General features: G+C 38.8%; 1 protein-coding gene across 2 annotated transcripts; it reads left to right on the top strand.

Annotated features, from left to right (window-relative positions):
- The first annotated feature begins 182 nt into the window (after positions 1-182).
- LOC139945848 (NADPH oxidase 5-like) lies at positions 183-26,982 on the top strand. Of its 2 annotated transcripts, none has more exons than XM_071943335.1 (13): positions 183-394; positions 13,374-13,488; positions 13,668-13,818; positions 14,752-14,962; positions 15,907-16,133; positions 17,954-18,145; positions 18,927-19,105; positions 19,615-19,806; positions 20,715-20,847; positions 21,417-22,141; positions 22,448-22,654; positions 22,893-23,051; positions 23,645-26,982. In XM_071943335.1, exons 1-13 carry the CDS (start codon positions 378-380, stop codon positions 23,882-23,884), a joined length of 2,748 nt encoding a protein of 915 aa, XP_071799436.1. In that variant the 5' UTR covers positions 183-377; the 3' UTR covers positions 23,885-26,982. The 2 variants fall into 2 exon arrangements, with proteins under 2 accessions (XP_071799436.1, XP_071799438.1); XM_071943337.1 differs by lacking the exon at positions 183-394 and adding an exon at positions 513-719.
- Positions 26,983-27,915: the final 933 nt, after the last annotated feature.

Raw genomic sequence — 27,915 nt, 5'->3', positions numbered from 1 at the left:
ATTTGCGATGAGTCGGGAACCAGTCAATAGTTACTTCAAGGGGGAAACCAAGGAAACCGGTAAGAGAATGTCTATTCAACAACGGTCCCCCACTATCGAAACATTAAGTGAGAAACAATGCGTAGACTCAAAGTCATCTACTGACAAGTGCTTGTTTTGTTTACCAATGTCACCATAGGTCCAGGCGCTGACGGGGTCGTGCGTGGTGGTTGTTTTCTCTTCTATCGTCTGTTTTTACCCGCCAAGCCATTTCGTACATCAGCGGTTGTTACCCGAGTGATACTCGAGATTTCTCCCTGAGTCCTCAACGCACCAAGCCCCAGTGATTGGCACCGTCTTATCACAAACAAAACCCTCTTTGGATCCCCACCGGGAACATGGATCAACTGTCGGGGTAAGAAACTTGGTTTTATTTCTGGCAGTCGGCTTATTGACTCAGAAGCATGTTTCCTATACTTTCATTGTATAGTACCATTAATGTCCATTAAAAATCTTTTAAGCTAACTGATTGAGTGGAAATATTAACTGTACTTAACTGAATTAGGTACACGTGATCTTTTTTGTGATAGTCTATAGCCTAAGATCCGTGACGTAATAATGTTTCAGTTGAGTTATTCAGAAATGTGTATAAGAACTTAGAAATGTAAAGATCACAGTCCATCATCGAGTCCGAGAACTTAGTTTCCCTACTACTTAAATCACATGGGGTCATCCGTAAGGTAGGTGTATTTTTTTTTAACTCGGGAAAACGGTCACACTTGTTTTACATTTTCATTTTTCTTTGACATACCATTTCTACCTCCACGCCTTGAAAGTGTAAATGCTATTTTTCGTCGTATATAGAAGTGAACATACCTTTGTTTAACCCATGTTTGTTTTAATGAGATTGGGATGGGAAGAGGTGTTATGTTGACTTTGTGCTGTAAATGTTGGTGCTCGCTGAATGTTTGGTAAACAAATAGAGAAAACAGTACATTATTCTATGATACACGTTTCCTATACATATTTGACTTTCATGCACACCCGGCGACACATTTTCCACCTGGCGACACATTTTCCACCACACACATTGAAAAATTATCTTTCTGATAAGTGATTTCATTCAGGACTTACGCATTTTGTTGACAAACTGAAGACTTTTGGCGATGAGTAATCTTGACTTTTGATTGAATCTTGATCGTTGGGTCCACACTCGACCACAACTCTTGAATCGAAAGTGATTGCTGACTGCTGGGCACGGTCATTTTTTGTTATACCTTCATGGTTAAAGGCAGTGGACACTATTGGTAATTACGTAAAATAATTATTAGCATGAAACCTTTCTTGATAACGAGTAATGGGGAGAGGTTGAAAATATAAAACATTGTGAGAAACGGCTCCTTCTGAAATGGAGTAGTTTTCGAGAAAGAAGTTATTTTCCACAAATTTGATTTCGAAACCTCAGATTTAGAATATTTCGAGGTCTCGAAATCAAGCATCTGAAAGCACACAACTTCGTGTGACAAGGGTGTTTTTTCTTTCATAGTTATCTCGCAACTTCGACGACCAAATGATCTCAAATTTTCACATGTTTGTTATTTTATGCATATGTTAAGATACACCAAGTTAGAAGACTGGTCTTTGACAAATACCAATAGCATCCAGTGTCTTTAAAATAGGGACGGTAACATTGCCAGGAAGAATGTTGCATATCTGCAGTAGTCTTGGTCCTTTTCCCAGACACAAGTAGGGGGCCTACAACACAGCAGAAGGTCAATGAGCAATGAGAAGGTCAATAAACTGGCTCTTCTGAAACAAGTTAAAGGCAGTGGACACTATTGGTAATTACTCAAAATAATTATCATCATAAAACCTTTCTTGATTACGAGTAATGGGGAGAGGTTGATAGTATAAAACACTGTGAGAAACAGCTCCCTCTGAAGTGACGTATTTTCGAGAAAGAAGTAATTTTCCACGAATTTGATTTCGAGACCTCAAGTTTAGAATTTGAGGTCTCGAAAATCAAGCATCAGAAAGCACACAACTTCGTATGACAAGGGTGTTTTTTCTTTAATTACTATCTCGCAAGCTCGACAACCGATTGGGCTCAAATTTTCACAGGTTTGTTATTTTATGCATATGTTGAGATACACCAACTGTAAAGACTGTAGTCTTTGACAATTACCAATAGTGTCCACTGTCTTTAAAGGCACTATTGGCAATTACACAATATAATTGTTAGCATAAAAACTTACTTGGTAACGAGTAATGGGAGCTGACGTTGATAAAACGGCTCCCTCTGAAGTAACGTAGGTTTTGAGAAAGAGGTAGTTTTCCACTCAAATATTAAAAGACTTCAGGCCCGAAGCGTATTGTGGCATCTACTAAAAGCACACCTGCAACAAGGGTGTTTTCCCTTTCATTATTCTCTTGCAATTCGATAACCAATTGAGTCAAAATTTCCATAGATTTGTTATTTTATACATTATGTTGGGATCATATTGGGGTATGATAAGGGTGTCTTTCTTCCATTATTATCTCGCAACTTCGACGACCAAATTGTGTTCAAATGTTCACAGGTTTGTTATTTTGTGCATAATGTTGAAATACACCAAGTGAGAAAACTGGTCTTTGACAATTACCAATAGTGTCCAGTGTCTGACATGAATGTTGTTGATCTAAGAACTTCTTCTTAAATTCGCATTATATGAAGACACTTTCCTGCAACGACTACAATGTGATAAAAAAATATATCAAGCTTCCAGTTTTCTTCAAACACAGTTTTTTACTGCAAGCTATAAAAACAACCTGTTCTACCGGTCAAACCATAGAGCGAGGACAGTCAAACATAATATGCTGTACGCATACGGTCTTCTTTCGCGTAAACTGCGAAATGTTTCCGGGCGGTGTGATGTTCAGTCGTTATTGTTTCCGTTGTCCAAACCAAAAACAAATACATTATCGGTTTAAAATACAGCAAATATTTCCCATTTTTTTTTATGCCAGAACCACTGATTAAACTGGTACCTCTTCTGTATAACAAACCTTGGACGTGTAACCAATGGTCACCTGAACTTACGGTCAGATTCAATCTCGGAAACGTCATCTGAAAAAAAAAAATGAAAAAAAAATGAGAAGAAAAAAAAAAAAGAAAAAAAAATCAGCACATACACAATCATGGGTAGCCTATCATGGACACCAATGAAGAGGCGTATAAATATTTCAGATTTTGTATTTAACAATTAAGCAATGTTTAATTCACCATTGACACAGCGATTGTTCATTGATATAATATAAATTGAAAAACTGGAAAACTATGAAAAACTGATTCATCAGTGGTTTTCAAACTGTTGTTAATCAAATGTAAACGAACACAAATGCTGCGACAGAAATAAGCGCCATATATATTGTGCAAAAATTCCAAGACAACAAAAGAGTTTTTCCTTGTTAGCCAGAAAGTGACCACCGGAGTTGAAGAAATTTTCTCATTTTTGTTTAGTGGTGTGTTTATTGAAATACTCAACGATATGAAACAATTCATTCCTTCAGAAGAATGACGTAGGCATTGTACGATTTCGAGCTTCCCCTTTCATAACATTTTGGTGTTATGCGTGCGTTGCATTCCTCTGTTGTGAATAACACGCCTTGTCAGTAAATCAACTTTAGATGGCGTGTATAGGTACAGACAATAACTCCACTTTATCGCCAATTAGCCCCCATAACACTACCCAAAGTTATGAAACAAAAATTGCCTGGACATTTTTTTTTTTTACGATTGGAGAAAATTTACTGCACTGCAATGTGTTTGTGGAGTTGTTTTTGCGTGTAACTATGTCGCGCCCAAGGGCAAGCAGTTTAGAAAAGGTTTACGACCGGGGTAAAGTTGAGTTGATACAAAATGCAAAAGGGATGTAGTTCTGAAATTATTTTCACCTTGGGGACGAAGCTGTTTTTTTTCGTTCAACAGGGAACAAGTTTTATTATTATTTCAAGGAAAAAGATTGTATTAATGGCAAAGTGAAAGGATACCTTCAATTTTTGGAACCGTTCGATTTAGTTCTATAAATGTAGATATGGGTATACAGTAAAACTGACATTCAAGTAAAAATTCATTTTAAAATAAATAAATGAATAGTATAAATAATGTTTTCGTTTATATTGCACCCATTCCATAAAATGTACACAGGTGCATAACAAAATAAAAATGGTAGCGCTTTTGAGTTGCCGCACATCTGGAGAGGCTATAAGTCCATGGTCTGTTTATTTATTTTATTTATTTATTTGAAATCATTAGGCATACACAATAGTAACAAGTTGTACAGGGGCCGTCAAGGTTAAAACAAAAGTATAAAAACTGTCATCAAAAGATGTGTAAAACCAGACCCCTGCCAACGATAAAAAATATAATTATACAATATAAAAAGGTGATTGCTGGAAGAATAATCATTATAGACCTATTTGGAATACACAATCTGCGAAACGTACCTGACACGAACATTTCTCAAAGTTTAAACTTACTCAAGTCAGTTTCTCGTATACACCAAATTTTTTTTAAACACGATAAAATTAGTATAAATCACTGTTTTTTTTACGAAATATGAATCAAGTCTGTGTGAAAACTTTTCACATTTGTTTTATTGGCATGTGGGGCGTGCGGAGTATCAATTTTACTGTAATGAGATAAGCTTATTACCGGTCTAATTATCTAAAAGTGTGATACCAATAAAGAACACACTCCGTCACAGTAGTGAAGTTGGTAATGAGTATTAGCCTATCACCCCGTTCAACTATTAAGCGAAAGTAGTAGTGTCGGCTGATTTCCTATAACACCAATTCAGGCGCGCACCGGGCGCGCAAGTGTTGAGCACCGCCGCCATTGCTGAGGTAACATGTGCCTAGTAAAGGAAATCATGTTTCTTTTCTCTCTGAATGGAAATTTAATGTCTTTCTCGACAATCTATGCGATTTCTCGAACATGGCTGCATGATATGACGATTTACCACATTATTGCTATTTTTTTTTAAATAAAGCACAAAGGAAAATACTGAAATTCTGACAAAATCTTATTTTAGTGACTATATTTTATGCAGTTTCCGCGTCTTTTCCCCCTAATTCACCTAAGACAAGCACCGTTTTCAAGATGATTCGGTTTCTATTTAGTTTCAAATTTTGGAGTCAGTGATCTTCATTAGTATATCATGATGTCTTGTTAAGAAAAATGTGATAGTCGTTGATGAAAACATTTCATGTCCATAAAGAGTGAAAAGGAACATGATTTCCTCATGTCTTTGTGCACAAAACTAGCCACATGTACACCTCAGCAATGGCGCACGGTGCTCAACACTGCGCGCCTGAATTGGTGTAAAAGTTGTCTCTCAGCTTCCTAAATCCACCTCACGGTAAGAGATATAAATAGCGAAACATTTTAAGTATTGTTTGAAGCTTTGCATGGTGTGGAGAAATATGAAGAAACTAAAAACTTTGGTCTTCAGGCCGGCGCATCTCAGAGCCAACACTCAAACAAAAGAGATTCACACATGGTTGTACCTGCAAGTTGACTATTTATTTACATAGTTTCTTCTATAGCAACACACTTGTTTCCAAAGAACAAACAAAGCAAAGATGATGTTACCAGCTGAACATACATTGAATGATTAACAAACACTTCACACTTCCTGCAATGTTTAAAATCAACTCTTTCATAAACTATCCTATTGTTCAATCTGGTAACACTAGGGGAGGGGGGGGGGGGGGGTCGTGGTTCGTGTAAGCATTTATGAAGAGCGCGAAACCAGACTGGGAAACTAAATCGCCGAAAAGTCACGTAAGCCATAACCGTAAAACAAATAAATCCACGAAAGTTTGCTGTTGATAATATTTCAGCGAATCCCATCACTCAATGGTGTCCGATGACACTATGTTATGATAAATGGTTTCTGATGACATTATGTTATGATAGGTGGGCTCATGTTATCCAAAACTTTGCTGTGGGTTTTAGGGTTAAAACATCGCACCTTGTCACTGCCAGTGACTGGCTGCCATGTTCGACAGAGACCATACGGTTCTGCATTCGATGTGGACCTTTGTGAGTTCTGACAAGGAAGGGTGTTCTTTTTGGTATTTGGGTTCATATAGCCACCATTTGTTTCTCAGATAAAATTTTTGATTGGCTATAGTTTTCCCGTTTTTATTAAATTGGTAATTACTCAAAATAATTATTGGCATAAAACTTTTCTTGGTGACGAGTAATAGGGAGAGGTTGATGGTAAAAAACATTGTCAGAAAAGGCTCCCTCTGAAGTGCCATAGTTTTCGAGAAAGAAGTCATTTTCCACGAATTTGATTTCGAGATCTCAGATTTAGAATTTGAGGTCTCGAAATCAACCATCTAAACGTACACAACTTCGTGTGACAAGGGTTATTTTTCTTTCATTATTATCTCGCAACTTCGATGACCGATTGAGCTCAAATTTTCACAGGTTTGTTATTTATGCAAATGTTGAGATACACCAACTGTGAAGGCTAGTCTTTGACAATTACCAATAGTGTCCACTGCCTTTAATCCTTTTTTATTATTATAAATGGATATCTATTTGTCTGTACTTGTTTATGAAGAAGGTCCGGTTTGGATCGAATGCTATGGACATACCCTACTCAGTTGGTACTAAATTAAAAATATATAGTTTTAAAATTAATTAAAAATATATAGTTTTAAAATTAATTAAAAATATTATTTAAAATCTCTCCTTCCGTTGACTCTTTTAAACAAAAACTTAAACCGTTTTATTTCCAGGAACACTGTCAGTCTCAGCGTAAACGGAAACTCCTTATGAGTTAATAGTAGTTATAGCCGGTTATACAAATACGTTATATTATTATTGATAATTAGCCTCATCCACGAGAGTGACCTTAAAATCTTATTTGGTAGAGAGCACTGGATAGCTATTTCTTATAAAACATTGTGGGTATTTGGATGTGTTTCGTCATTCTAATGGGTTTTACCGCTCTGGTGTCGTCATTTTGTTTCAATTTGTTTTAAAAATTCAAAATAATGGGTAATTTCTTGTTTTGCTTCTTGTATGACCTTCCGCGTGAAAAACGATCTTGAGATATCCGCAAACTCTAGAAAACCAGATACTGAATTCCGTGTCCCCCCCAACCCGTTCATGTACAATGAATTATCACGGGGCGCATTTTTAAATTCGGGACTAAATGATGCACATTCTGACTAAAGTATTCGCAATGCAATGACCATCTGGAAAATGTATTAGTAACTCATTACCATTCTCTCCAAAACACACGCCGCCCCATTTCTCATGTTTAATACCGTCATCGAAGGACGAAATAAAACACTCTACAAAACTCGTAACTTTTGTATATAAATTACTGGGTATTTTTTTATGTCAAGAAATTCCGAAAGGGTTGTTTTTTCAAAGGTCATTCAACCTTTGTTCGTCTGACACAGTAGTCAAGGAAATTTTATATCTCTTTATGGCGGGAACAATGACTGGCCTCCGTTAATGTATTTGTTTTCGAAATGTTACATTGGCACGTGTTCCCTATAGCTGCATAAAGGTCAGTTTGTGACGCAGTTTAATGTTAGATCCACATATCCAATTCGTGCGTTCTCCTCCAAATTAACAATAATGGGTTTTGTTTGCTTGTTGGGGTGTTTGTTTGTTTGTTTGTTTGTTTGTCTGTTTGTTTGTTGTTTATAATCTTCCCATCAATGGCACTCAGTAAGCTCACACAAGGGAATATAAACACTAAGCTGGCAACAGCCAATCTCTCTTATAACTTGCTCTATATGCTCATACATTGGTTTAACGTCCATGATTATGAATTGCACAAAATTAAGAAGTTGTGATTTGTAACTAGTCGACGATACTTATTCTAGTCATTGTGAAATCAGCTGTTAGCTTAAAAGATTTGAACTTACAACCTTGTGATTGCAAGTCATGCAGTCTTACCACTTACTGATCTAGTGACATAGGGGCACCGTTGTTGCTGCATGTTGTTGTTGCGTTGACAATTACTCAAATTTGTTAGCATAAAACTTATTTGGTAACAAGCAATGGAGAGCTGTTGATAGTATAAACAATTGTGAAGTAACGTAGTTTTCGAGAAAGAGGTAATTTTCCACTAAAATATTCGAATTTGATTTCAGAATTAGATTTTGAGGTCCCGAAATCAAGCATCTGAAAGCACACAGCTTCGTGTGACAAGAATCTTTTTTCTTATAAGAGATTTTTATAAATTTGCATCGGGGATAAAGAATATTAATTTGTTTTCTTTTTTTCCTCCCTTTTTTTCTCTTCTTTTCTTCCATTATTATCTCGCAAATTCGACGACCAAATTGTCACAGGTTTGTTATTTTGTGCATATGTTGAGATACACCAACTGTGAAGGCTGGTCTTTGACAATTACCAATAGTTTCCTGTGTCTTTGACATCCAAAAATCAGGCACATTATTTTGATAAAAGGCAAAACGTCTTAAAGCGTTTCACAGCTAATAAGTTCCAGACAATGTCCATCAAGAATGATAAATTCTGATTTCAATTTGTCGATGGAGAGGGGGAATGGACAAAGTACAAGTGGTTCTTGCAATGCGCTGACGGTTGCTATTTCAATGCAGTAAGTTGCCTCTAAAATGGACACCTGAAGGGCCTGGTGGAATTTTGAGTCATGATTTTTTTTTCTTTCAAAATAGGCTTTTAAGTATGCAAGGATTTACACGACTTGTGGTCCATCAAAATCAGGGATTTTCGGTCACTCTTCCCTGATCTCCCTATCATTAATACGTCTTCTCTATATCCGGTTCAAACACATCTCTAAGCCACAAAGCCTCGACGAAAGGATATACTGCTCTCACAGGCTCGAAATCATGGCAACACTGGTGGTTGGTCAATATCATCTTTAGTTAGCACCAAAACGGGATAACACATTTAACACTATTAAGCAAACAATACAAAGAACACACACCAGATAAGCTGTATTTTGTAACTAAAATTGAAGATAGAATTACCGTGTGTGGACCTACTTTATAATTGCTCAATTCAGGAATTTGTTTTCTGCTCAATAACCGAGCCCTGTAAGGTCACATCTTCTTTTTGCAACTAGTTTCTAAGTTCTTATTCTTGGAAATCCCTGATTTTTCGTCATAAAATAGAGGGGGGAAAAACACCCATGGTCACTTTAGGTCGTCGTCACGTTAACAACTGCATCAGCAAAAATGTTACAACGAGTTGTCTGTCCCTCGAACCCCCACAATCAGCTTGTCACGAACACTGAACAGTGTCAGTGTTCATCAGATGGCATTTTGAAAGGATTATGAAGTGTGAGACGGATTTACTACCGAAACAAGTTTACAGAAAAAGAGAGACTTCGTTTTGGTGTATGGATCTGTAAAGGTCATCACCATGGCAACGCCCCTGACCCCTGGCCAATGCATCTCTCATCACAGTAACGAGCTGACATAGCGTTACATCGAAGCGTGCTAAAGAGGTGAACTTGACAGAACCAAAAACTGTCCCCAAGTAAAATGGATCGGACCTCCCCTGACAACCTCGGGCCTCGCACGCTCGTTCCCACGTCACGGCTAATTTGCATCCATCATCCCACGGACACTTTGGTGGTAACTAAACACCAATGAGGTGTGAGGAATATTCGGGGCAATTCACCCAAGGGGACGAATTGGAGTGGCTGGAATCAGCGGGATGGCTTTAAACCTTGTGGGTATGTAGTGGAAATTACACTACATCTTGGGGTACATTTGGGCTCACTTTACTTGTGTATCTCATCGTAGTTCTTTTACTTTTCTGGTAAGAAACCAAGGTTGCCTCATAATGAGTGAACTTGTTTACTGTAGCTCGCAAGCCTGGGGAGGAAACCTGTAAACAAGGGTGCTTGCATGAGAACCAGTAACACTGTGGGTTTACCCCTACTCGTCCACATAGAAAAAGGTTCTAGTAATGAAACCAAGGATGCCCCATAAGTTAAATTAAGTAAGCGTAGCTCGCAAGCTTGCTGAAGAAACCTGTGAACAAGGGTGCTTGTTATGTGAAGCAGAAACGCCGGATAACCCCTCTTTCACGATAAGTGTTCTGGGTTCTTTTACGTGCACAACTTATCCTTACACACGGGACCTAAGGTTTTATGTCCCATCCGAAGGACAGCGCAATTATGATTATGATTTTTCTCATAAAGTATACCACGAACGGAACTCGAACCCACACCTGCTGACCACACAAGAGCTTGAGTCCGGGGCTATAAGCCGCTCGGCCACACGGAACCCACATCCGGATTAATGCGTGCTGACCGTTTTTTTAAGTGTGTCAGCTAGTCAATTTTAAATGGTGGTTTTGCCTCATTGGTTGACCTGGCGAGTTTAAATTATCTGACAAAGGTGCCATTCATTCAGCTCCGTAATAAAGTTAGGTTGTTACAAAATTGTGGAATGCACTTCTCAAATTATGACGTTGAACTTGCTCTCTAACCTTGGTGGTAACTTCAGTATATACAACCTGGGAACGGTGTGTTGATAACTGGTAATCTTCACAAAACCCAATGTTTATCTAATATCCCCCCCTATGTCAACCATTGCATCAACCTCGTTTGCCGACCCATGTGCACCCACGCGTCATGAAAACGTGACCGAGTGACCGACATTCTTCACCTTTGTAATTTTTCACAACCTCTGATGATCGAAACCTGTCAATTCCTCCGACTTGTAGCAAATTACGTGCTCAAAGTTCTTGAAGGCAATTGTACTGTTGATTCCCTCTGGCCTGCAGTATGATGGCGACAAATGAAACTTGAAACTAAATGTAATTTGGATTAGAGATTGGGAGAAATCTGAAACCGTATAAAGTTACCATTTTGTAATGTCTTTAAACATTTTACATTACACTACGTATTGTGTGAAAAAGAGACCTATTATTTTGGGGAGAATTTATTTAAAAGATGATAATAGAAATTGACAGATTCTAAACAATGTGTTTCGGTATCACCTTACAGAAAAATCTCCCACGCTAAAACTTATCAGTTTAAAAAGTCCTTACAATGATAACCCAATTTAAAAATTATCATATGGCACCTGCCTGTATACAGCTACATTGTACTTTATATACTGTATAGCCCAAACGATGTACCTAAATGTAGACTGCCTGTATCAAACAATTGAACACATCAAAGATAATTTCAGTTATACTTTTTCCAGGGTGCTTTATTCCTATGTTACCTGATGGATAATGGCATAAGTTATAAAAATCCATCATAATTTAAACAACCTTATTTTGACAACGAACAAGTTGAGTCTGGTGTTTCTGATCAGCAGAGTGTATGTTTGAGTCCGAGTCGTGTCACTTAAAGGCAGTGGACACTATTGGTTATTACTCAAAATGATTATTAGCATATAACGGGTAATGGTGACAGGTTAAAGCCATTATACACTTTTGGTAAACAGTATTTTCCAAGTCCCACACTTCGTGTATCACAACTTATATATAAAACAACAAACCTGTGAAAATTTAGGCTCAATCGGTCATCGGAGTCGGGAGAAAATAACGGGAAAACCCACTCTTGTTTCCGCGCGTTTCGCCGTGTCATGACATGTGTTTACAATAAATCTGTAGTTCTCGCTAACGAGAATTTATATTGTTTTACTGTTTTCTCAAAAAGTAAAGCATTTCATGGACTAATATTTCAAGAGAAGTCTTTCACCATTACCTTCTGTAAACCCTGTAAATTATTTGTAAACTTGTGAGCTTTTATTATTTTTTTCTGTACCGAAAGGGTCCAATGGCTTTAATAGTATAAACAGTGTGAGAAACGGCTTCCTCTAAAGTAACGTATAGTTTTCGAAGAAAGAATTTTCCTCGAATTTGATTTCGAGACCTCGGAATTAGATTTTTTGAGGTCTCGAAATCAAGCAACTGAACACTATTGGTAATTACTCCAAATAATTATTAGCATAAAACCTTTCTTGGTGACGAGTAATGGGGAGAGGTTGATGGTATAAAACATTGTGAGAAACGGCTCCCTCTGAAGTGCCATAGTTTTCGAGAAAGAAGTAATTTTCCACGAATCTGATTTCAAGACCTTAAGTTTAGAACTTGAGGTCTCGAAATCAACCATCTAAACGCACACAACTTCGTGTGACAAGGGTGTTTTTTCTTTCATTGTTATCTCGCAAGTTCGATGAGCGATTGAGCTCAAATTTTCGCAGGTTTGTTATTTTATGCATATATGTTGAGATACACCAGTGACCAACTGTGAAGGCTAGTCTTTGACAATTACCAAACGTGTCCACTGCCTTTAAAGCGCCTCGAGCGCCACCGAGTGATGGATATGAGCGCTATTTTTGTTATAAAAAGCCACTATTATATCATAATGCTAGCCGAGTTCGAGTACGTCCATTTAGGACTCGAGTACGAACACCGAGAAGGGCTACACTGCAATGATACAAACAGTTTTAGGCCTACCGCTGGTATGAAAAACTGATCTGCGCTTGGCTAAACTTTTGTCGTTCGGCCAATGATCCCCAACCATATCAGTCGGTTTAATCTTTGCAGAGCAAGATTACGTTCGCTGTTTAACCTTCTGCGATACCATAATCGTTATTTGACAAGTTGACCTCATATTTTCTGATATAAGGAGCTCTTTAAGTGCCAATTCCGCTTCGACTCAAGAGGGTACTTCAGACGGAATTTTCCAAAACAAAAATCACAAATCTTGTCAAAAGATTCTCTCCAAATTAAAATTAGCAAACTTCTCAAACATGAGTGTTTGCGTGTTTAGGGAGCAGATATTCAAAGTGGATGTGTCGACATGATCATGACAGGGCCAAATTTCATGGCTCCACAACCGAATGCCGCACCATCTTCGCTTACAAACGCCGATTTTCTGCTTAAGCTGTGATTGCAAAAATGCCCAGTAACGTGGACACGCAAGCGCACAAGAACCGATTTCCTGCTATTACGTTGTTATATTATACGCTTGATGTAAGCACGGAATGGGCCGATTTTTTGCTTACGGTAAACAGAGCCATGAAATTGGCCCCATGGCTCAATGTCATAAAGCCTGTCATCACAAAAAACGTGCTAAGCACGAAAGAGCTTTTGCTTAGCCGAAACTGGGTACCAGTTTAAATTTAAGAAACTTTACATTAATGCAACTGGTGCCCCACTATTGAGCTTTCCGTGTTATAGCAAAGACATTTTGATGTGCGATTGAGCCCAAGTTTTCACGGATTTTTTACTTTAGGCATATAATTTTGGGATACACCAAGTGAGAATACTGTTCTTTGACATTTAACAAAAGTGTCCAGTGCTTTATAGTGCTTACTTTTAGTGATAGCAACAATGAATGTGTGTGTTTTATTCTTTTTTGCTGTAGCTTAGACAAAGACGCAAAATGGCTGGCAAGGTTCGAGCAACAATTCAGCCAGGTGGCTGGAGACGACCGCCTCATTTACATGGAAGAATTCACCAAAGCACTGGGAGTCAAAAAAGTGAGTTTTCAGCTCCCAAAAATGTACGGTATTTTCTTCTCTTTTTGTTTGCCAAGTTGACCCCTTGCACAACTTCTTATCAATCAATACTCAAGCATTAAAATGTGATTTGTAATTGTTCGTGTATGTATTTGTAATGTATTTCCCAATAATTGTATTGTTCATGTTATCGACTCCAGTCTTTCTTTGCCGAGCGATTCTTCCACCTGATCGATACGGATCAATCAGGGAGCATCAATCTGAAGGAGTTGATGACGGCTCTTCGGCTCCTCGTCCACGGGACGGCCTCGGACAAACTCCACTTCCTCTTCCGTGTCTACGACGTTGATGGTAGGTCAAAACAAAACCCACTCTATAAGTTCGATAATTGATGGGGGTCTGGATAGACTGTCTTTACCTGCAAGGATAAAAGAGCGGCACTGATATTAAAGACCCAGTGATTTACTTGGGTACAAAGATTTCATACAACCGTGACCCAGTACCGGATCACTGCCCCTTGAGTACCCGAAATCCATGCAGGTCAATTCTAACCCAGGAGTTTTCAGAGTGAAATCCCATTCACTCCCCTAAAATGAACTCTCTCTATAAGTTATCGAGTACGTACACGATAAGGTTGGTTTTATCGTGTACACTCTAAATGTTTAGCCATACATGCTTTTAGCCAGTTTCCGAGTCGGCTTGACCGGTCAGGCTCAAGGACTCGAAATCCAGGTCAATTCTGACCGGCAGGTTTTAGAGTGCACGGGACGTACATATAAGTTTCGGACTTTCATATACGTACACGATAACTTTTCATGTCGTACACGATAAAAACTTCTTCTTTTTTGCTCATGTGGTGGCAATACGCTTCCGTAAATCTCTTTTAGAGCCATTGGACACTTTCGGTACAGAAACAAAATTAGAAGTTCACAGATTTACAAATAACTTACAGGGTTTACAGAAGGTAATGGTGAAAGACCTCTATTGAAATATTATTCCATGAAATTCTTTACTTTATTTTTGAAAAAAACATTAAAACAATATCAATTGTCGATAGTGAAAATTACGGATTTATTTTAAACACATGTCATGACACGGCGAAACGTGCGGACACAAGGGTGGGTGGTCCCGTTATTTTCTCCCGACTCCGATGACCGATTGAGCCGTAATTTTCACAGGTTTGTAATTTTATATAGAAGTTGTGATACACGAAGTGTGGGCCTTGGACAATACTGTTTACCAAAAGTGTCCAATGGCTTTAAATTTGACTCCCTCTTTCCTCAGGCAACGGATCAATAGACTTCGTGGAGCTCCGGACCGTCCTGAAGTCTTGCACCGCCGAGAGCGCCCTCCAGCTGACGGAGGAGACGCTGGATGAGCTCACGGAGGTCTTGTTCGAGGAGGCAGACACGGACTCCAGTGGGACAATCAGCTTCGAGGAGCTTCAAGCCCAGCTGGAAAAGTACCCAGATATCGCAGATAATCTTACCATAAGGTGAATTCGTCTGCTAAAAACTATAAGTTCCTAAATTGCAATTTCATGAAACGTAATATACAAAAGGTCGTTAATGAACAACTTGCGTATAAATTTAAAAAGAAAAAAAAGGAGAAAAAAAATCACTCATGTTAACTGACAGCATTTTTTTTAAAACACTGCCGAGCCCTGTTCCAAGGAAAAAGGTTCGTTTTTTAATTTCAAAAATTCTTGAGATTAGAAAAAGTGAGACTAGAGCAGATTTTCTTTGTATTACCATGCCCAATATGTCGCAGAGGATGCCCCAAGCGTTCCAGTACTTTAAAACGCATAATACAAAAGAGTCTGTATTATACAGTTTAGATTTATATTGTTCTAGCGGTGTACAGTCTTTGACTTTGTCAGGAAGAGAGTTCCATAGTTTTGGTGAAGCATATTGGAAGGAACGTTGACCGTAGATTTTTGTGGACTGGAACTGCTGTTACTCTCTTAATGTAAAAGAGTGAAAAGGCACTCTTTCAAGAGCCATATGAAGGACAACTTTTTTTCGAGTGGTCGTCCAATCTTTTAGATTGAAGTTTGTACCTTTCCTGTTCTGGATTAAAACCCCTTTAAAAGAGTGAAATAACCACCACTCTTTTTGAAGAGCCATATGAAGGACAGCTCGAAATGTAGTGTTGTGGTGTTTGTCACTCTGTTACATATAGAGAGTAGAAGACCATTCTAACCACTCTTTTCCTGTTGTACAGAAGTACCCTCCCTCTAATATCCTCGAAAGAATTCATAAGATTTCCAGAACACAGTGAAGACACAATAGGGGTGGTCACACCATGTTTCTTCTAGATGAAGCGATTATATATTTCAGAAGCTGGATATGGTGTTGGCTTCCTTAGGCAAAATTGTTACAGAAATATCATTCACAAACACTGACATTATTTCCGTTTTTCTCTCGTTATAAATTTCAGCGCGGCTGACTGGATGAGGCCGCCGTCCGCACCGACGGAATCCAAGGCGAGCGGACATTGCTGTCCCGGTCGCATCTGCCGCTGGACAAAAGTCCGTAATAATCTCTCCATCATTGCTTTCGTGGTTCTGTTTGTGGTGGCACACATGGGACTGATAACCTGGGGTGTTCTGGAGTCGTGGGGAAAATTCCCGGACCAGCATTGGCTGATGGTGGCGAGAGGTGCCGGTAAGTGGACGTAGTCTCACCCGTGGCGTTTTGACGTTTACAGCAGCTAACTGAAAGTATGTTTTGTAAGACTTTGAACTTCTTACACAATCAGTTTTCCATTTCTGACCACGACTTGAGATATGCCAATAAAGTTTCACTCCAACAAACCGGTGCAGGTTTAAATGTTTTAGTGTAAGATAAATTCCTTACTGACTTTTCTTTTACAACGCCGCAGCCGGCAACTTTTGCCTATCAACAAATGGATGACCTTCACAGCAAAAACAAAGTATAGTTATTTTGTATCAAACAAATTCTAGAAATCGAAAGTTAATATTCTTCATAGCAGTTTTTTAATAGTAAATGATGTCTACAGGAAGTAAGTTCCATGGACGTGTAAATTTAGCCTTTTATGTCTTTATTCCACAACAATCCTCGATGCATAATCAAGATACAAAGTATTGTTAGAAATTTCTTTGGTCACCAATGGTACATACAATAAAAGTTTGCGACGCCACTAAACGATGAAAAAAACTCTTCATATGTGCTGCACTTCACTAAAAGTGAGAGATATCTGGATTATAGCCAAACCACATGCGCACTCAACCTCGTTCCCATGGGATGATCAATCTTGCCACCCCACCCACGATTAGTTTTTCAGCACATCCCTATACCAGGGATAAGGGGTATGTTGACAAGGGGTATCGATACGGTGCGCTACCCATGTTAAGAAGGCTATACCTGAGAGCACGTCTACCCTTTTATTGATGTGGTGACAGCGTCTGTTGCCAGACCACCCGATGGGTACAAGTGTTAATTCTGTTAACCCATTATGGGTCAGCTCAGATCCCTTGTGTACTAATCAGCCATTACAAGCAAAGTAGTCTGGACGGCAGGCCCTATGGGGATTTTGAAGTACAAGTTCATGACACAGTTTCTCTGAACGTTGACTTTGTTGTCATCACTAACCGGTTAAAGGAGGTTCATGGATGGCGGTCCATGTTTTTAAGGGAGAAATGCTGTAAGGGATATCGTTTTTTTCTTTCTTCTTTTCTTGTGGTGTCATTTTATAAGCCATACAAAGTACACTGTGGCTTTGATAGATATGCAAAAGGGGGAAATCAGACTGAAAGTTCACTTATTATAAAACGTGTGTATCAGAACCAATCCTTCAGAGAAACGCACCCATTTTTAAAGAGGCTGTGTTGTCATGATCAAAGCATGTTTGCAGCTAAAAGTGGAATTTAGGAACTCTCACACAGCTATGCAAAATCATGCAGCATTCAGTTTAAGCAGAGTAAATGCACAACTAGATGTTTTTATGAAAAGCTACTGCAAATTTGACTGCTGTTCCATTGATTCTTAAACTGATGGTCTGATTTTTTAAAGACCTACCTGAACAAAAATGGCAACAAGTGATCTTTCCTGAGATTCCTTTAAAATGAGTTCATCGAAATTATGTTCACATGAGGTTAAAATAGATTTGAATTTTTAAACAACCAATACCCTTCTCTGGTTCTTTTGGAAAGATTCGCGAAAAGCTGTGTTCGTCATCAATCATTATGTGGGAGTTCCGTTTTGTATTGCACATGACGTCAAATTGTCTTTTTGACGCACGCCGTCAGCGGCAGAAGTATTTATAGTTTTTGTTTTTTAAATCTTGAGGTTAAGCCTTGTTTTGGATCGATAACTACGATAAATTACCATAATCAGTAAACATTCAGACGAAAATGATATTTTTATCCAACCAATCCTGCATAATATCTTTCAATTGGCAGCTTATTCGCCAAAAAAAAAAGATTAAATCATGTTTAATTTTGTTGTTGATTCTCCCTCTACAGGTCGGTGCTTAAGTTTCGACTGTGTCTTCGTTCTCTTACTAATGCTTCGTAAATGTCTCACCCTGATCCGAAGCACCAATCTGACCTTTGCCCTCGTCCTGATTGACCAGCACATCGATTTACATAAGCTGGTTGGGTACGTCATCGTTGTGCTGACGCCAGTGCATATCGTTGGCCACGTGGTACGTTATGGTACGTTGGCCTATCATTAGTAATTTTGTTAAATCATGGAGGTAGGTTAAATCACAACACGAATCACAAGAAATATTTATGTCACAAAAACATCTGTTTTTTACAGAATCAGTGATTTCATTGGATACAACGATTTGATTGGATATTAGATCAGTGACGCAAGGTTTTATATCTCTGTTTTGATTGGTCCAAAGTGATGTTTGGCTGCTGCCCTCTCGGTCGTCTGCGTGCAGCAAGCATTGTATGTAAAAATTAAATGTATTGTATGTGATCATCGATGGGGTTTATCTGATACAGGCAGATCTCTGGCGTAATTCAGCCTCGAAGTGTAACGTCAGATGTTCAGGCAACTGAGAACCTCATTAAAGACAGTGGACACTATTGGTAATTGTCAAAGACTAGTCTTCTCACTTGGTGTATCTCAATATATGCACGAAACAACAAACCTGTGAAAATTTCCGCTCAATCGGTCATCGAACTTGCGAGATAATAATGGAAGAAAAAAAACATCCTTGTCACACGAAGTTGTGTGCGTTTAGATGGTTGATTTCGAGACCTCAAGTTCTAAACTTGAGGTCTCGAAATCAAATTCGTGGAAAATTACTTCTTTCTCGAAAACTATGGCACTTCAGAGGGACCAATTTCTCACAATAATTTATACCATCAACCTATCCCAAATACTCGTCACCAAGAAAGGTTTTATGCTAATAATTTTGAGTAATTACCAACAGTGTCCGCTGCCTTTAATGCTTAGTTATCGTTTTCCTTTTCTATATAACAGTTGGCTTCTCTAGTGATGGCTCCTCCAACTTTACATTAGTGGAGTACCTGTTCACATTCAAACCTGGTATCGGCTGGGTTGCAGGGAGTGCCAACGTCACAGGTCACGCCCTCACGGTCATCCTCATTATCATATTCGTCTTCTCCTTCTCCTGCATACGACGCCGGGGCTATTTCCAGGTGATTCTCCATCTCTCCTCGGCCTATAGTTTGAATTATGCATGAGTCAGATGTAAATCAAGTAGATTTGCAAAATAGGCGTGATGACAAATCCCGTGAACATTTATAAGGTGTTTTATTGCAAGCTTTACTTCGAAATAACAATTTCTCGCACTGAAAGTTTTTTTCAGGTGTTATGTACATTTCTCGAGACACATTCCTTGTTTGCGGCGGTCGTTCTAGACTTGGTTCAAGTTCCATTGTCGTTTGAGAGGTCCCTAAGCTATTACCTCAACATATTTGTGGTATGTTTGTTGAACAATTTGTTTCTGATCATTACTAAAAGAAAATGTGCAGTGAAAAATTTCCCTTGCATAGAAGATCAAAGTGCTACACAAAATGTTCCAGTTGCTACTCAAATATCATCATTTGCTACTCAGTATTTGCATTCTGTGTGCACAAAGACTTTTCTGTCAAAATATTTTGCTATGCAATGTCCATCCAATGATTGAAATGTTTTTTCCCCATAGGTGTTCCATATGACCCATCAGTTCTCCATATTGTTCTGGATTATCCTCATCTTCCACGCGACAACATTCTGGTATTGGTTAATCTTGCCTGGTACCCTGTACACCATTGAGAGAATACTGCGGCTCAAGTTGGTTCGCAGAGCCAGAGACGGCAGAACGTTTATCAAGAAGGCCGTTGTACTGCCAGCAGACGTAGGATCATGTTTTTGTGTTATATTTATTTATTTGAAAAGTAGTTCCCTATATAAGACGGAATGCCAGCTAATGAATCATTTAAAGGAACACGTTGCCTTGGATCGGACGAGTTGGTCTATAAAAAGCGTTTGAAACCGTTTGTTATGAAATGTATATGATTAGAAAGGTGTTTTAAAAGTAGAATATAATGATCCACACAAGTAGCACTCAACATTGCACGGTTTTCTTTGTACGTCGCGAACTATCACGGTCGGCCATTTATATGAGTCAAAATTTTGACTCCCATAAATGGCCGACGGTGTTATTGGACGAGGTAAAAAGAAAACCACGCAATTTCGAGGCATATTTGTGTAGATCATTGTATTCTACTTTTACATCATCTTTCTAACCATATGCATTTCATACCAAACGGTCACAAAATGCTTTTCAAAGACCAACTCGACCGATCCAAGGCAACGTGTTCCTTAAAACTAATTAAGCCATTTCTTCTCAGTCATATTCATCTAGATGCTGGACCGGCTTTGATGAGAACCCACATAAAAGATGTAGATCCCAAACATTGAGACATTCAAACGGTGACCCTATGTCAAATACAGACTTGCCAAGGTCCAACCCGCTATTTTTTTTTTTACATATAGTTATATAATAAGGGTAAAACACCTTGTTTATTTCACCTTTTTTTTATTATGTATCCCATCATTCCGTACTTAAAAAAAACCATATAACCATTTACTTCTCCATTTTTTTACCGTTGTGGTGAGAAAAAGAGAATATAAAGCACAAACAATTCAATCATAAGACATATTCTACGGAAAGACCTAAATGCCCGTCAGATTTTAGTTGAACTTATTTATTTCGTCTGCCAATCTTGAACTGTTTTTCATTGTTGTTCTATGCCTATACAGGTGACTCTTTTGATAATTCCGCGCCCTCCAAAGTTTAAATACCACGCCGGCGAGTACGTACACATCAACATCCCAGAAATAGCGCAGAATGAGTGGCACCCATTCACCATTACGAGTGCTCCAGAGCAGAAAGGTATCAACTAATAAGAATAACAATTCTCTGTATGAGTATGATTGCGCTGTCCAATTCAGTGACGCTCCAACACTGTTGACTTTGCAAAACTGCAAATTTTGTTTTTCCAAGTTTGATTAGATATGGTCTAGTCTTCGTAGTTTTGTCAGGTCAACATGGGGATAGTTGACGAACATAAAGAAAACAAGAGGAAGAACACGTGGAACTTTAGGAGATACCGAGAGAAAACATTGCAGGTCCCTTTGTAGCATCGACATGTTTTCATGCAAACTTGGCAATTATCAGGCGGTAATTGTGATTTAGGCCCAAGTACAAAAACCCAGTTGCAGGCAATCTCCATAAAGGAAAGACATTTAGATTTTAATGTTCACATAGTTCTTGTGGATCGTTAGGCATTATTTGAAAAAATACTCGTGTGCTACCAGAGTGGTCTCGCAGCATGCACTGTAGTTGGTTGCCTCCAAGTTTCCTGTGAAAAGTTGCCTTGTTTGACAAGGCTCTGAAGAGTCTGTGGGAAAGGGAAAAGGCAATGAAAAAAGTTACTATTGATCTAATACCATCTCTTTCAGAGTTTATCACCCTCCACATACGGTCAATAGGGAACTGGACGAAGCGCCTGATGACCGTCTTTAAGGAGCGTCAAGAGAAGGACACAGCGTCTTACGAAAACCTCATCATGGAGAGTAGGGAAAAGCCACTAGAAATTCTGGCCGAAGAGGGCTCACTAACGTCACAAAATGGCGTCTCGCCAACCAAGAGACAAATTGAATTCAATGAGAATACATCGGGCGTCAGTATTCCAGGAGCTCTCAACAACAACGACGAGAAGGAAACCGACTACGTGCAGCAACAAACGTCTGATGACGTCGCCTCTCTTGAAAAGAATCGATTATCAAACATGAGCGATACCGAGAGTGGTATCGATACAATGGCAACAGTGGAATCGAACAAGAAGAAACCGCTTGCCCTTACACCGATTACCAAGCGCAAGGATTCTAAACTGGCAAGCAATGTCATCAACCCACTCTTGACACCAGCGAAGCTGAACTCTGTACCGAGTCGGAAGGACAGTGGTGTGTCGAGCGAACACATGTTTCAGCAACCTGTGGCCGCTTCATTGAATGAAACCGACTTGAGGGCGAGACCAAGTGTGCACGCAAGGCCATTTTTAGCCTCGTCCCCACCACCGCCATCTCGACGTCGGACCCGTAGCTTCAATAGGAAACTAACGCAACACTCCCTCGACGTTGCCCACTGTCTTAGCAAAGACAGAACTGAACACACTGGGGTGGAGGTAAGTTTGGTCTTGGTGAAGGCCTATAAACAAATCTGTTTTTGATAAACTTATCGTCAAATCAAATAACTTTTTTGCATATTAGTGAGTAATGGTGGATGTGCCATCTTTTGTCCCTGTGGCCGGCCATCGTACACTTTGATTTGATCTGGTTATTACACTCTGACCAATCAAAACACAAACATAGAAAGCTTACGTCACTGCATGTTTGGCCAATGAAATCATTGGGTATGTCCAACCCGTGCATATAAGACAGGGGATCAGTCTTGTTACCATCTTCTCATTATGTTTTGTTTGCGAAAACAGGTGTATATTGATGGACCCTATGGAGCGCCTTCTCAGCACATATTCGATTCGGACCACGCTGTCTTGATCGGTGCCGGTATCGGCATCACACCCTTTGCATCCATACTCCAAAGCATACACGAACAACACAAAATGGCGACCAAGATGTGTAGGCGATGTGGAAATTCTTGGATTGAGGAAGCACCGTCGTTGCTCCGGGTCAAGAAGGTTTGTGGAGCTTGCAAAAGTTAAATCACGTGCATTTTGAATTTGGCGGTAAAACACGTCTGTATTGTTGGTGTTTGGACTCAAAGATAGTTCTTATTCTTCAGCGTTGTCTCTAAATCCATATTAAACACAATATCATCTGTGAGTGTTCTACCAACGTTCGCCCTGCATACAACAATAGTGTGAAATATGGACCCCTTTATGACGTAGACCTCATTTTACTCGATCCTTTTTGCAGGTGGATTTCTTCTGGATAACAAGACAACAGCGTTCGTTTGAGTGGTTTCTCAGCCTCCTAAACCACATCGAGATGGAGCAGCAGGAGATGGCGTCATCAAGACGCTTTATTGATATTAATTTATACATGACATCTGCGTTGGGCAAAAATGACATGAAGGTATAATGAAAGTTTAAAACGTATACATGTAGTTAATTAAATGCACTGGACACCTTTGGTAATTGTCAAAATTGTAGCCATTTTGAGATATGGTGGACTTACGATGCTCTATTTGGGTTGGGTAAAAAAAATGTGTATACACCCAAACCAAGCAGTGATACAGTGTCTGCCATAGTTATTCTCCCAAAGATACGGTGCAAACGTTTTGACCAATTGCCCTGGGGGGTTGTTGACTCCCAACTTGATGTATTTTGGATGACGTAGGTCCTAAAATAAATGGTCATAATATTTGTTGGGAAGTGTAGGGACACCTTTCAAGATTGATGCTCGGACGTTTGAAAAACTACACATTGTGTAGGGATATTTTATTTGGTGTGGGAATAGCTTGAGCAGAGGATACAAGTTCATGAGTCAGAGCATCAATCAACAGTTTCCTCTTTACTGTAAAAAGCTGTGAGACTTCTAAATAAAATAAAATGTTAAATATAATAATATAATTTTGCGCTATATGCTAGGGGAGTTTATTTAGTGGATTGCACCCTCAATACGTTCATCGGTCACTTATTAGTTGTTTTTCTTTATGTGATCAAAAGGCTATTGGTCTCCACATGGCCCTGGATCTCATCCACAAGAAGAAGCAACGAGACACCATAACGGGGCTGATGACGCGTACTCAGGCTGGCAGACCGGACTGGGACCAGGTATTCGCCGATCTCGCCAGGCAAAACCGCGGCAAGATCACCGTCTTCTTCTGTGGTGCTCCAATCCTCGGAGAAGTCATCAAGAGAAAGTGCCAAGATCATGGATTCGGATTTAGGAAGGAAAACTTTTAAAGTTTTTCATTCATTCTTCTTTGTCCAAGTTTTCTTGCTGTAGTTCCGAAACTTTAAAATGTCTTGGTGCCAATGTGTGCCTTTGTCAATGTGTGCCTTTCTCAATGTGTGCCTTTTACGTTTTTGCAACTGTGTAGTTCTAGTTGTAGTGGCTTGTGTGTGTAAAACTGTGCCTTTAAACAGTTTCAGAATTGTAAGTTTACGTGTTGTTCGTTTGTTTTAGAACGTTTCAGTGTACGTACTGTGATCATAATCTTTTTGGCGGTAAAATTTGGCTCAAAGTCAACCAAAAGTCTTTCCTATAATGTATTTTGTAGTAACAGTTGAATTATTAAGAAGTAATGAAAGTATATTGTGTAAAGATGTCTGGACACTGTGTGTCTTAGTCGACATGTTTGAACAGAATTTTACTTGTATATAAATGTAAATTTTACGGTATTATAGCATATACAAAGATTTTGCGATTTGTATAAAAATGATTGTCTTCCAGCTCAATAACGAAGCTTTGAGAAATATTGAGAGAAAGGAAAGAAACTCATAGAGGAACTACGACTCATCTCATAGTTATGAGTATTAAAGTCATACTGATTTAAGCTATAATTGGCGTATACTTTGCTGAAATTCACTTAAAATGTTTTCAAAGAATAGGGAAATCGAGTCATATGACTATAAAAAGATTTCAATTGTGTAAAAAAACAATCATTTTGAACGCCCTTATCCAGCGCTTTTCTGAGAGATTTGCGAAAAGCCCTGTTACGTATTAGCACTCTCAAAACGTCATCTCTGGGAGCTCCAATTTGTAAAGCCGCTTTGTTGCAGCGTGGAGGCATAACAAAGCAAGTCCCAGAGATGACGTCAGCGGCATTGTCCTTTGACGCGCGCTCTCGACGGCAGAAGTGTTTTTAGTTTTTCAAAACCTTTAGGTTGGGGCCTGATTTTATAGTCGATAATTACGAAAAAATTCAGAAGTGTACAAATATCAAAATTACATTAAAATGGTGAACAGGTGCATTATGAACAAGTTAAAATACCATTTCCGTTGAAAACATTCCGCTCAGGTAGCTTTTTAAGTCATATTTATTGGATAAATCTCATATAATAAGTATACAGTTGTCATCATTATGATTGCACTGAAATATATCATAAGTCATGGTAAAATGAGTAGGGTAGATGCCTTAGCTTTCGATCCACACCGGACCTTCTTATTCTTCATAATATATCAGATACCATAAGTCATAATAATGGGGGACAAAAGAATCTCCTGCCACACAGGTCAGAAACTAGACTTAGAGCTCATGCCCCATCAGCTGTACTAAAAGGCACTGATGGGGTGGATTTCACAAAGGTAGTCCTAACTTATGACTAGTCCTAGGCAATGCTAAGAGATAGGACCAGCCCTAAGTTAGGACCAGTTACTCATCCTTACTTAGGATTGGTCCTATCTCTTTGCATTACCTAGGACTAGTCCTAAGTTTAGGACTACCTTTGTGAAATCAACCCCTGTACTTCTTAATCGTAAAACCAGTCTTCTCATTTGGTGCATCTCAACATAATTATGCACATAATAACAAACCTGTGACAATTTGAACTCAATTTGGTCGTCGAAGTTGCGAGGTAATAATAGAGAAATAACACCCTTGTCGCACAAGTTGTATGCTTTCAGATGTATTGAATTCGAGACCTCATCTGAGGTCTCGAATTCAATTCAAATAATTTTAGTGAAAATAGCCTCACTTATCAAAAACTACTCCTAGAGGGAGCCGTTTCTCACAATGTTTTGTATTATCAACAGCTCTCCATTGTTACCAAGTAAGTTTGTATGCTAATGTGCCTTTAAATGACACTTTCATTGCTTTAAAAGGTAGAGTTAACGAGGCCGACCATAGTCCGTTGTCATTTATACTAATAATAACGTCTGACCTAGATTACCTTTTCGTGGAGATTCTGTTTCTACTATGCTTTAACTAAATTCAACTAGTAGTATAAAGGATACAAAAATTATGTACATTTTCCATTTGTATCTTTTAATTTTGTTCTTCTTAAGACAGTGGACACTATTGGTAATTGTCAAAGACCAGTCTTCCCACTTGTCTTGGTGCATCTCAACATATGCAAACAACAAAGCTCTGAAAATTTGAGCTTGATTGGTCTTCGGAGTTGAGAGATAACTATGAAAGAAAAAAAAAACACTTGTCACACGAAGTTTAGTGCTTTCAGATGCTTGATTTCGAGACCTCCAAATTCTAAACTTGAGGGTTTCGAAATCAAGTTCGTGGAAAATTACTTCTTTCTCGAAAACTACGTCACTTCAGAGGAAGTTCTTTCTCACACGGTTTTATACTAATCAACCTCTCACCATTACTCGTAACCAACAAAAAGGTTTTTGATAACAATTATTTTTAGTAACTACCAATAGTGTCCATTGTCTTTAAATGGACAATAAATTAGTTGAATTGAAATGAAGTACTACAAGTGATCGTTTTTGAGCTCTTACCAATATTCAATATGGAAGCTCCAAAACAGAACACTCAACAATACAGTTATCGAGATATAAAATTTGGCTGTGGTGTATACTCACATCAACTGTAGGCTTCTTAATAACATAACAAACGTTATGATTACGACTGAAAGTGGTAAACATTTTTCTTAACATTGTGCCTTTTTGTTAAGTATAGGTTTTCCCTGTTAATTTCCAGCAATAAAAACAGCCTTTTCTCAACATTGTTTCTTATTGTTTATTAGGCCTATAGGTTTCCCCTGTTAATTTCAGTAGTAATAAAACAACATTTTTTTCTCATGCATTCGTATTTAAACGATGTTACTCTTCAGTAACTGCAACCATCATTCAATTTCACTTGGTGTTTCAATTTTCACTTGGTGTTTTGGAGCTTTCAATTTCACCTGGAGGCATGCGAAATTATGTGATAACTGTGTTCTAATTATTATAATGTCACACGAGGCAAAATTTACAGAAAACCAGTTCCAGTCAATCTCCATGAAGGAAAAGGAGCATTCATATTTTAAATGTTCACTTATAATTCTTTGGGATCGTACGAAGTTTTGTTTGGAAAATAAATGTGCTCGTACCATAGTGGCCTGTTGCCTCCCCGTTGCCTGTACAAGTTGGAAGGCACTAAATACTAGTTCGGCCCATCGGAGAATACCCGAGCGCAACAACCAGGTCCTAGTGGTTAGTCCAATCTTATGTAACAACTCCCAAACCTGCTGCTACAAATGTACTTGAATAAAGAGGTCTCAAAGCAGTGCTTGCATCTTTTAAACATGAAAATACAAACAACCAGGTCCCAGAGGTTAGTCCACTCTTATTTAACAACTCCCCAAACCTGCTGCTACAAATGTACTTTAATCTAGAGGTCTGAAGCAGTGCTTGCATCTTTTAAACATGAAAATATAAACAACCAGGTCCCAGAGGTTAGTCCACTCTAAAACAACTCCCCAAATCTGCTGCTACAAATGTATTTTAATATAGCGGTTTTAAACATGAAAATATAAACAACCAGGTCCCAGTGGTTAGTCCACTCTTATGTAACAACTCCCCAAACCTGCTGCTACAAATGTACTTGAATAAAGAGGTCTCAAGCAGTGCTTGCATCTTTTAAACATGAACATATAAACAACCAGGTCCCAGTGGTTAGTCCACTCTTATTTAACAACTCCCCAAACCTGCTGCTACAAATGTACTTTAATCTAGAGGTCTGAAGCAGTGCTTGCATCTTTTAAACATGAAAATATAAACAATCAGGTCCCAGTGGTTAGTCCACACTTATGTAACAACTCCCCAAACCCACTGCGTCGCGAACCGTGCCGGAATGTTCCGAGAGCACACGAAAAGTTTCGAACCGCTGTAGAGATTAGTTTTTAGTGCCTTCCTTCACACAGAGACGCCGCTTCTACTACGAAGGAAAAGTGCCAGAGTGACATCGCGTAAAAATAAATAAAATTGCATAGGCGTTGTCTTATTTAGTATGATTAGAAAAAAAACCATGGACCTCGAGGCAGTGGACACTACT

Source organism: Asterias amurensis, chromosome 13 (assembly GCF_032118995.1).
Source record: "Asterias amurensis chromosome 13, ASM3211899v1".
Classification (NCBI taxonomy): Eukaryota; Metazoa; Echinodermata; class Asteroidea; order Forcipulatida; family Asteriidae; genus Asterias; species Asterias amurensis.
The sequence above is the reverse complement of the archived record's forward strand: the minus strand, read 5'-3'. Positions and strand labels throughout refer to the sequence as shown.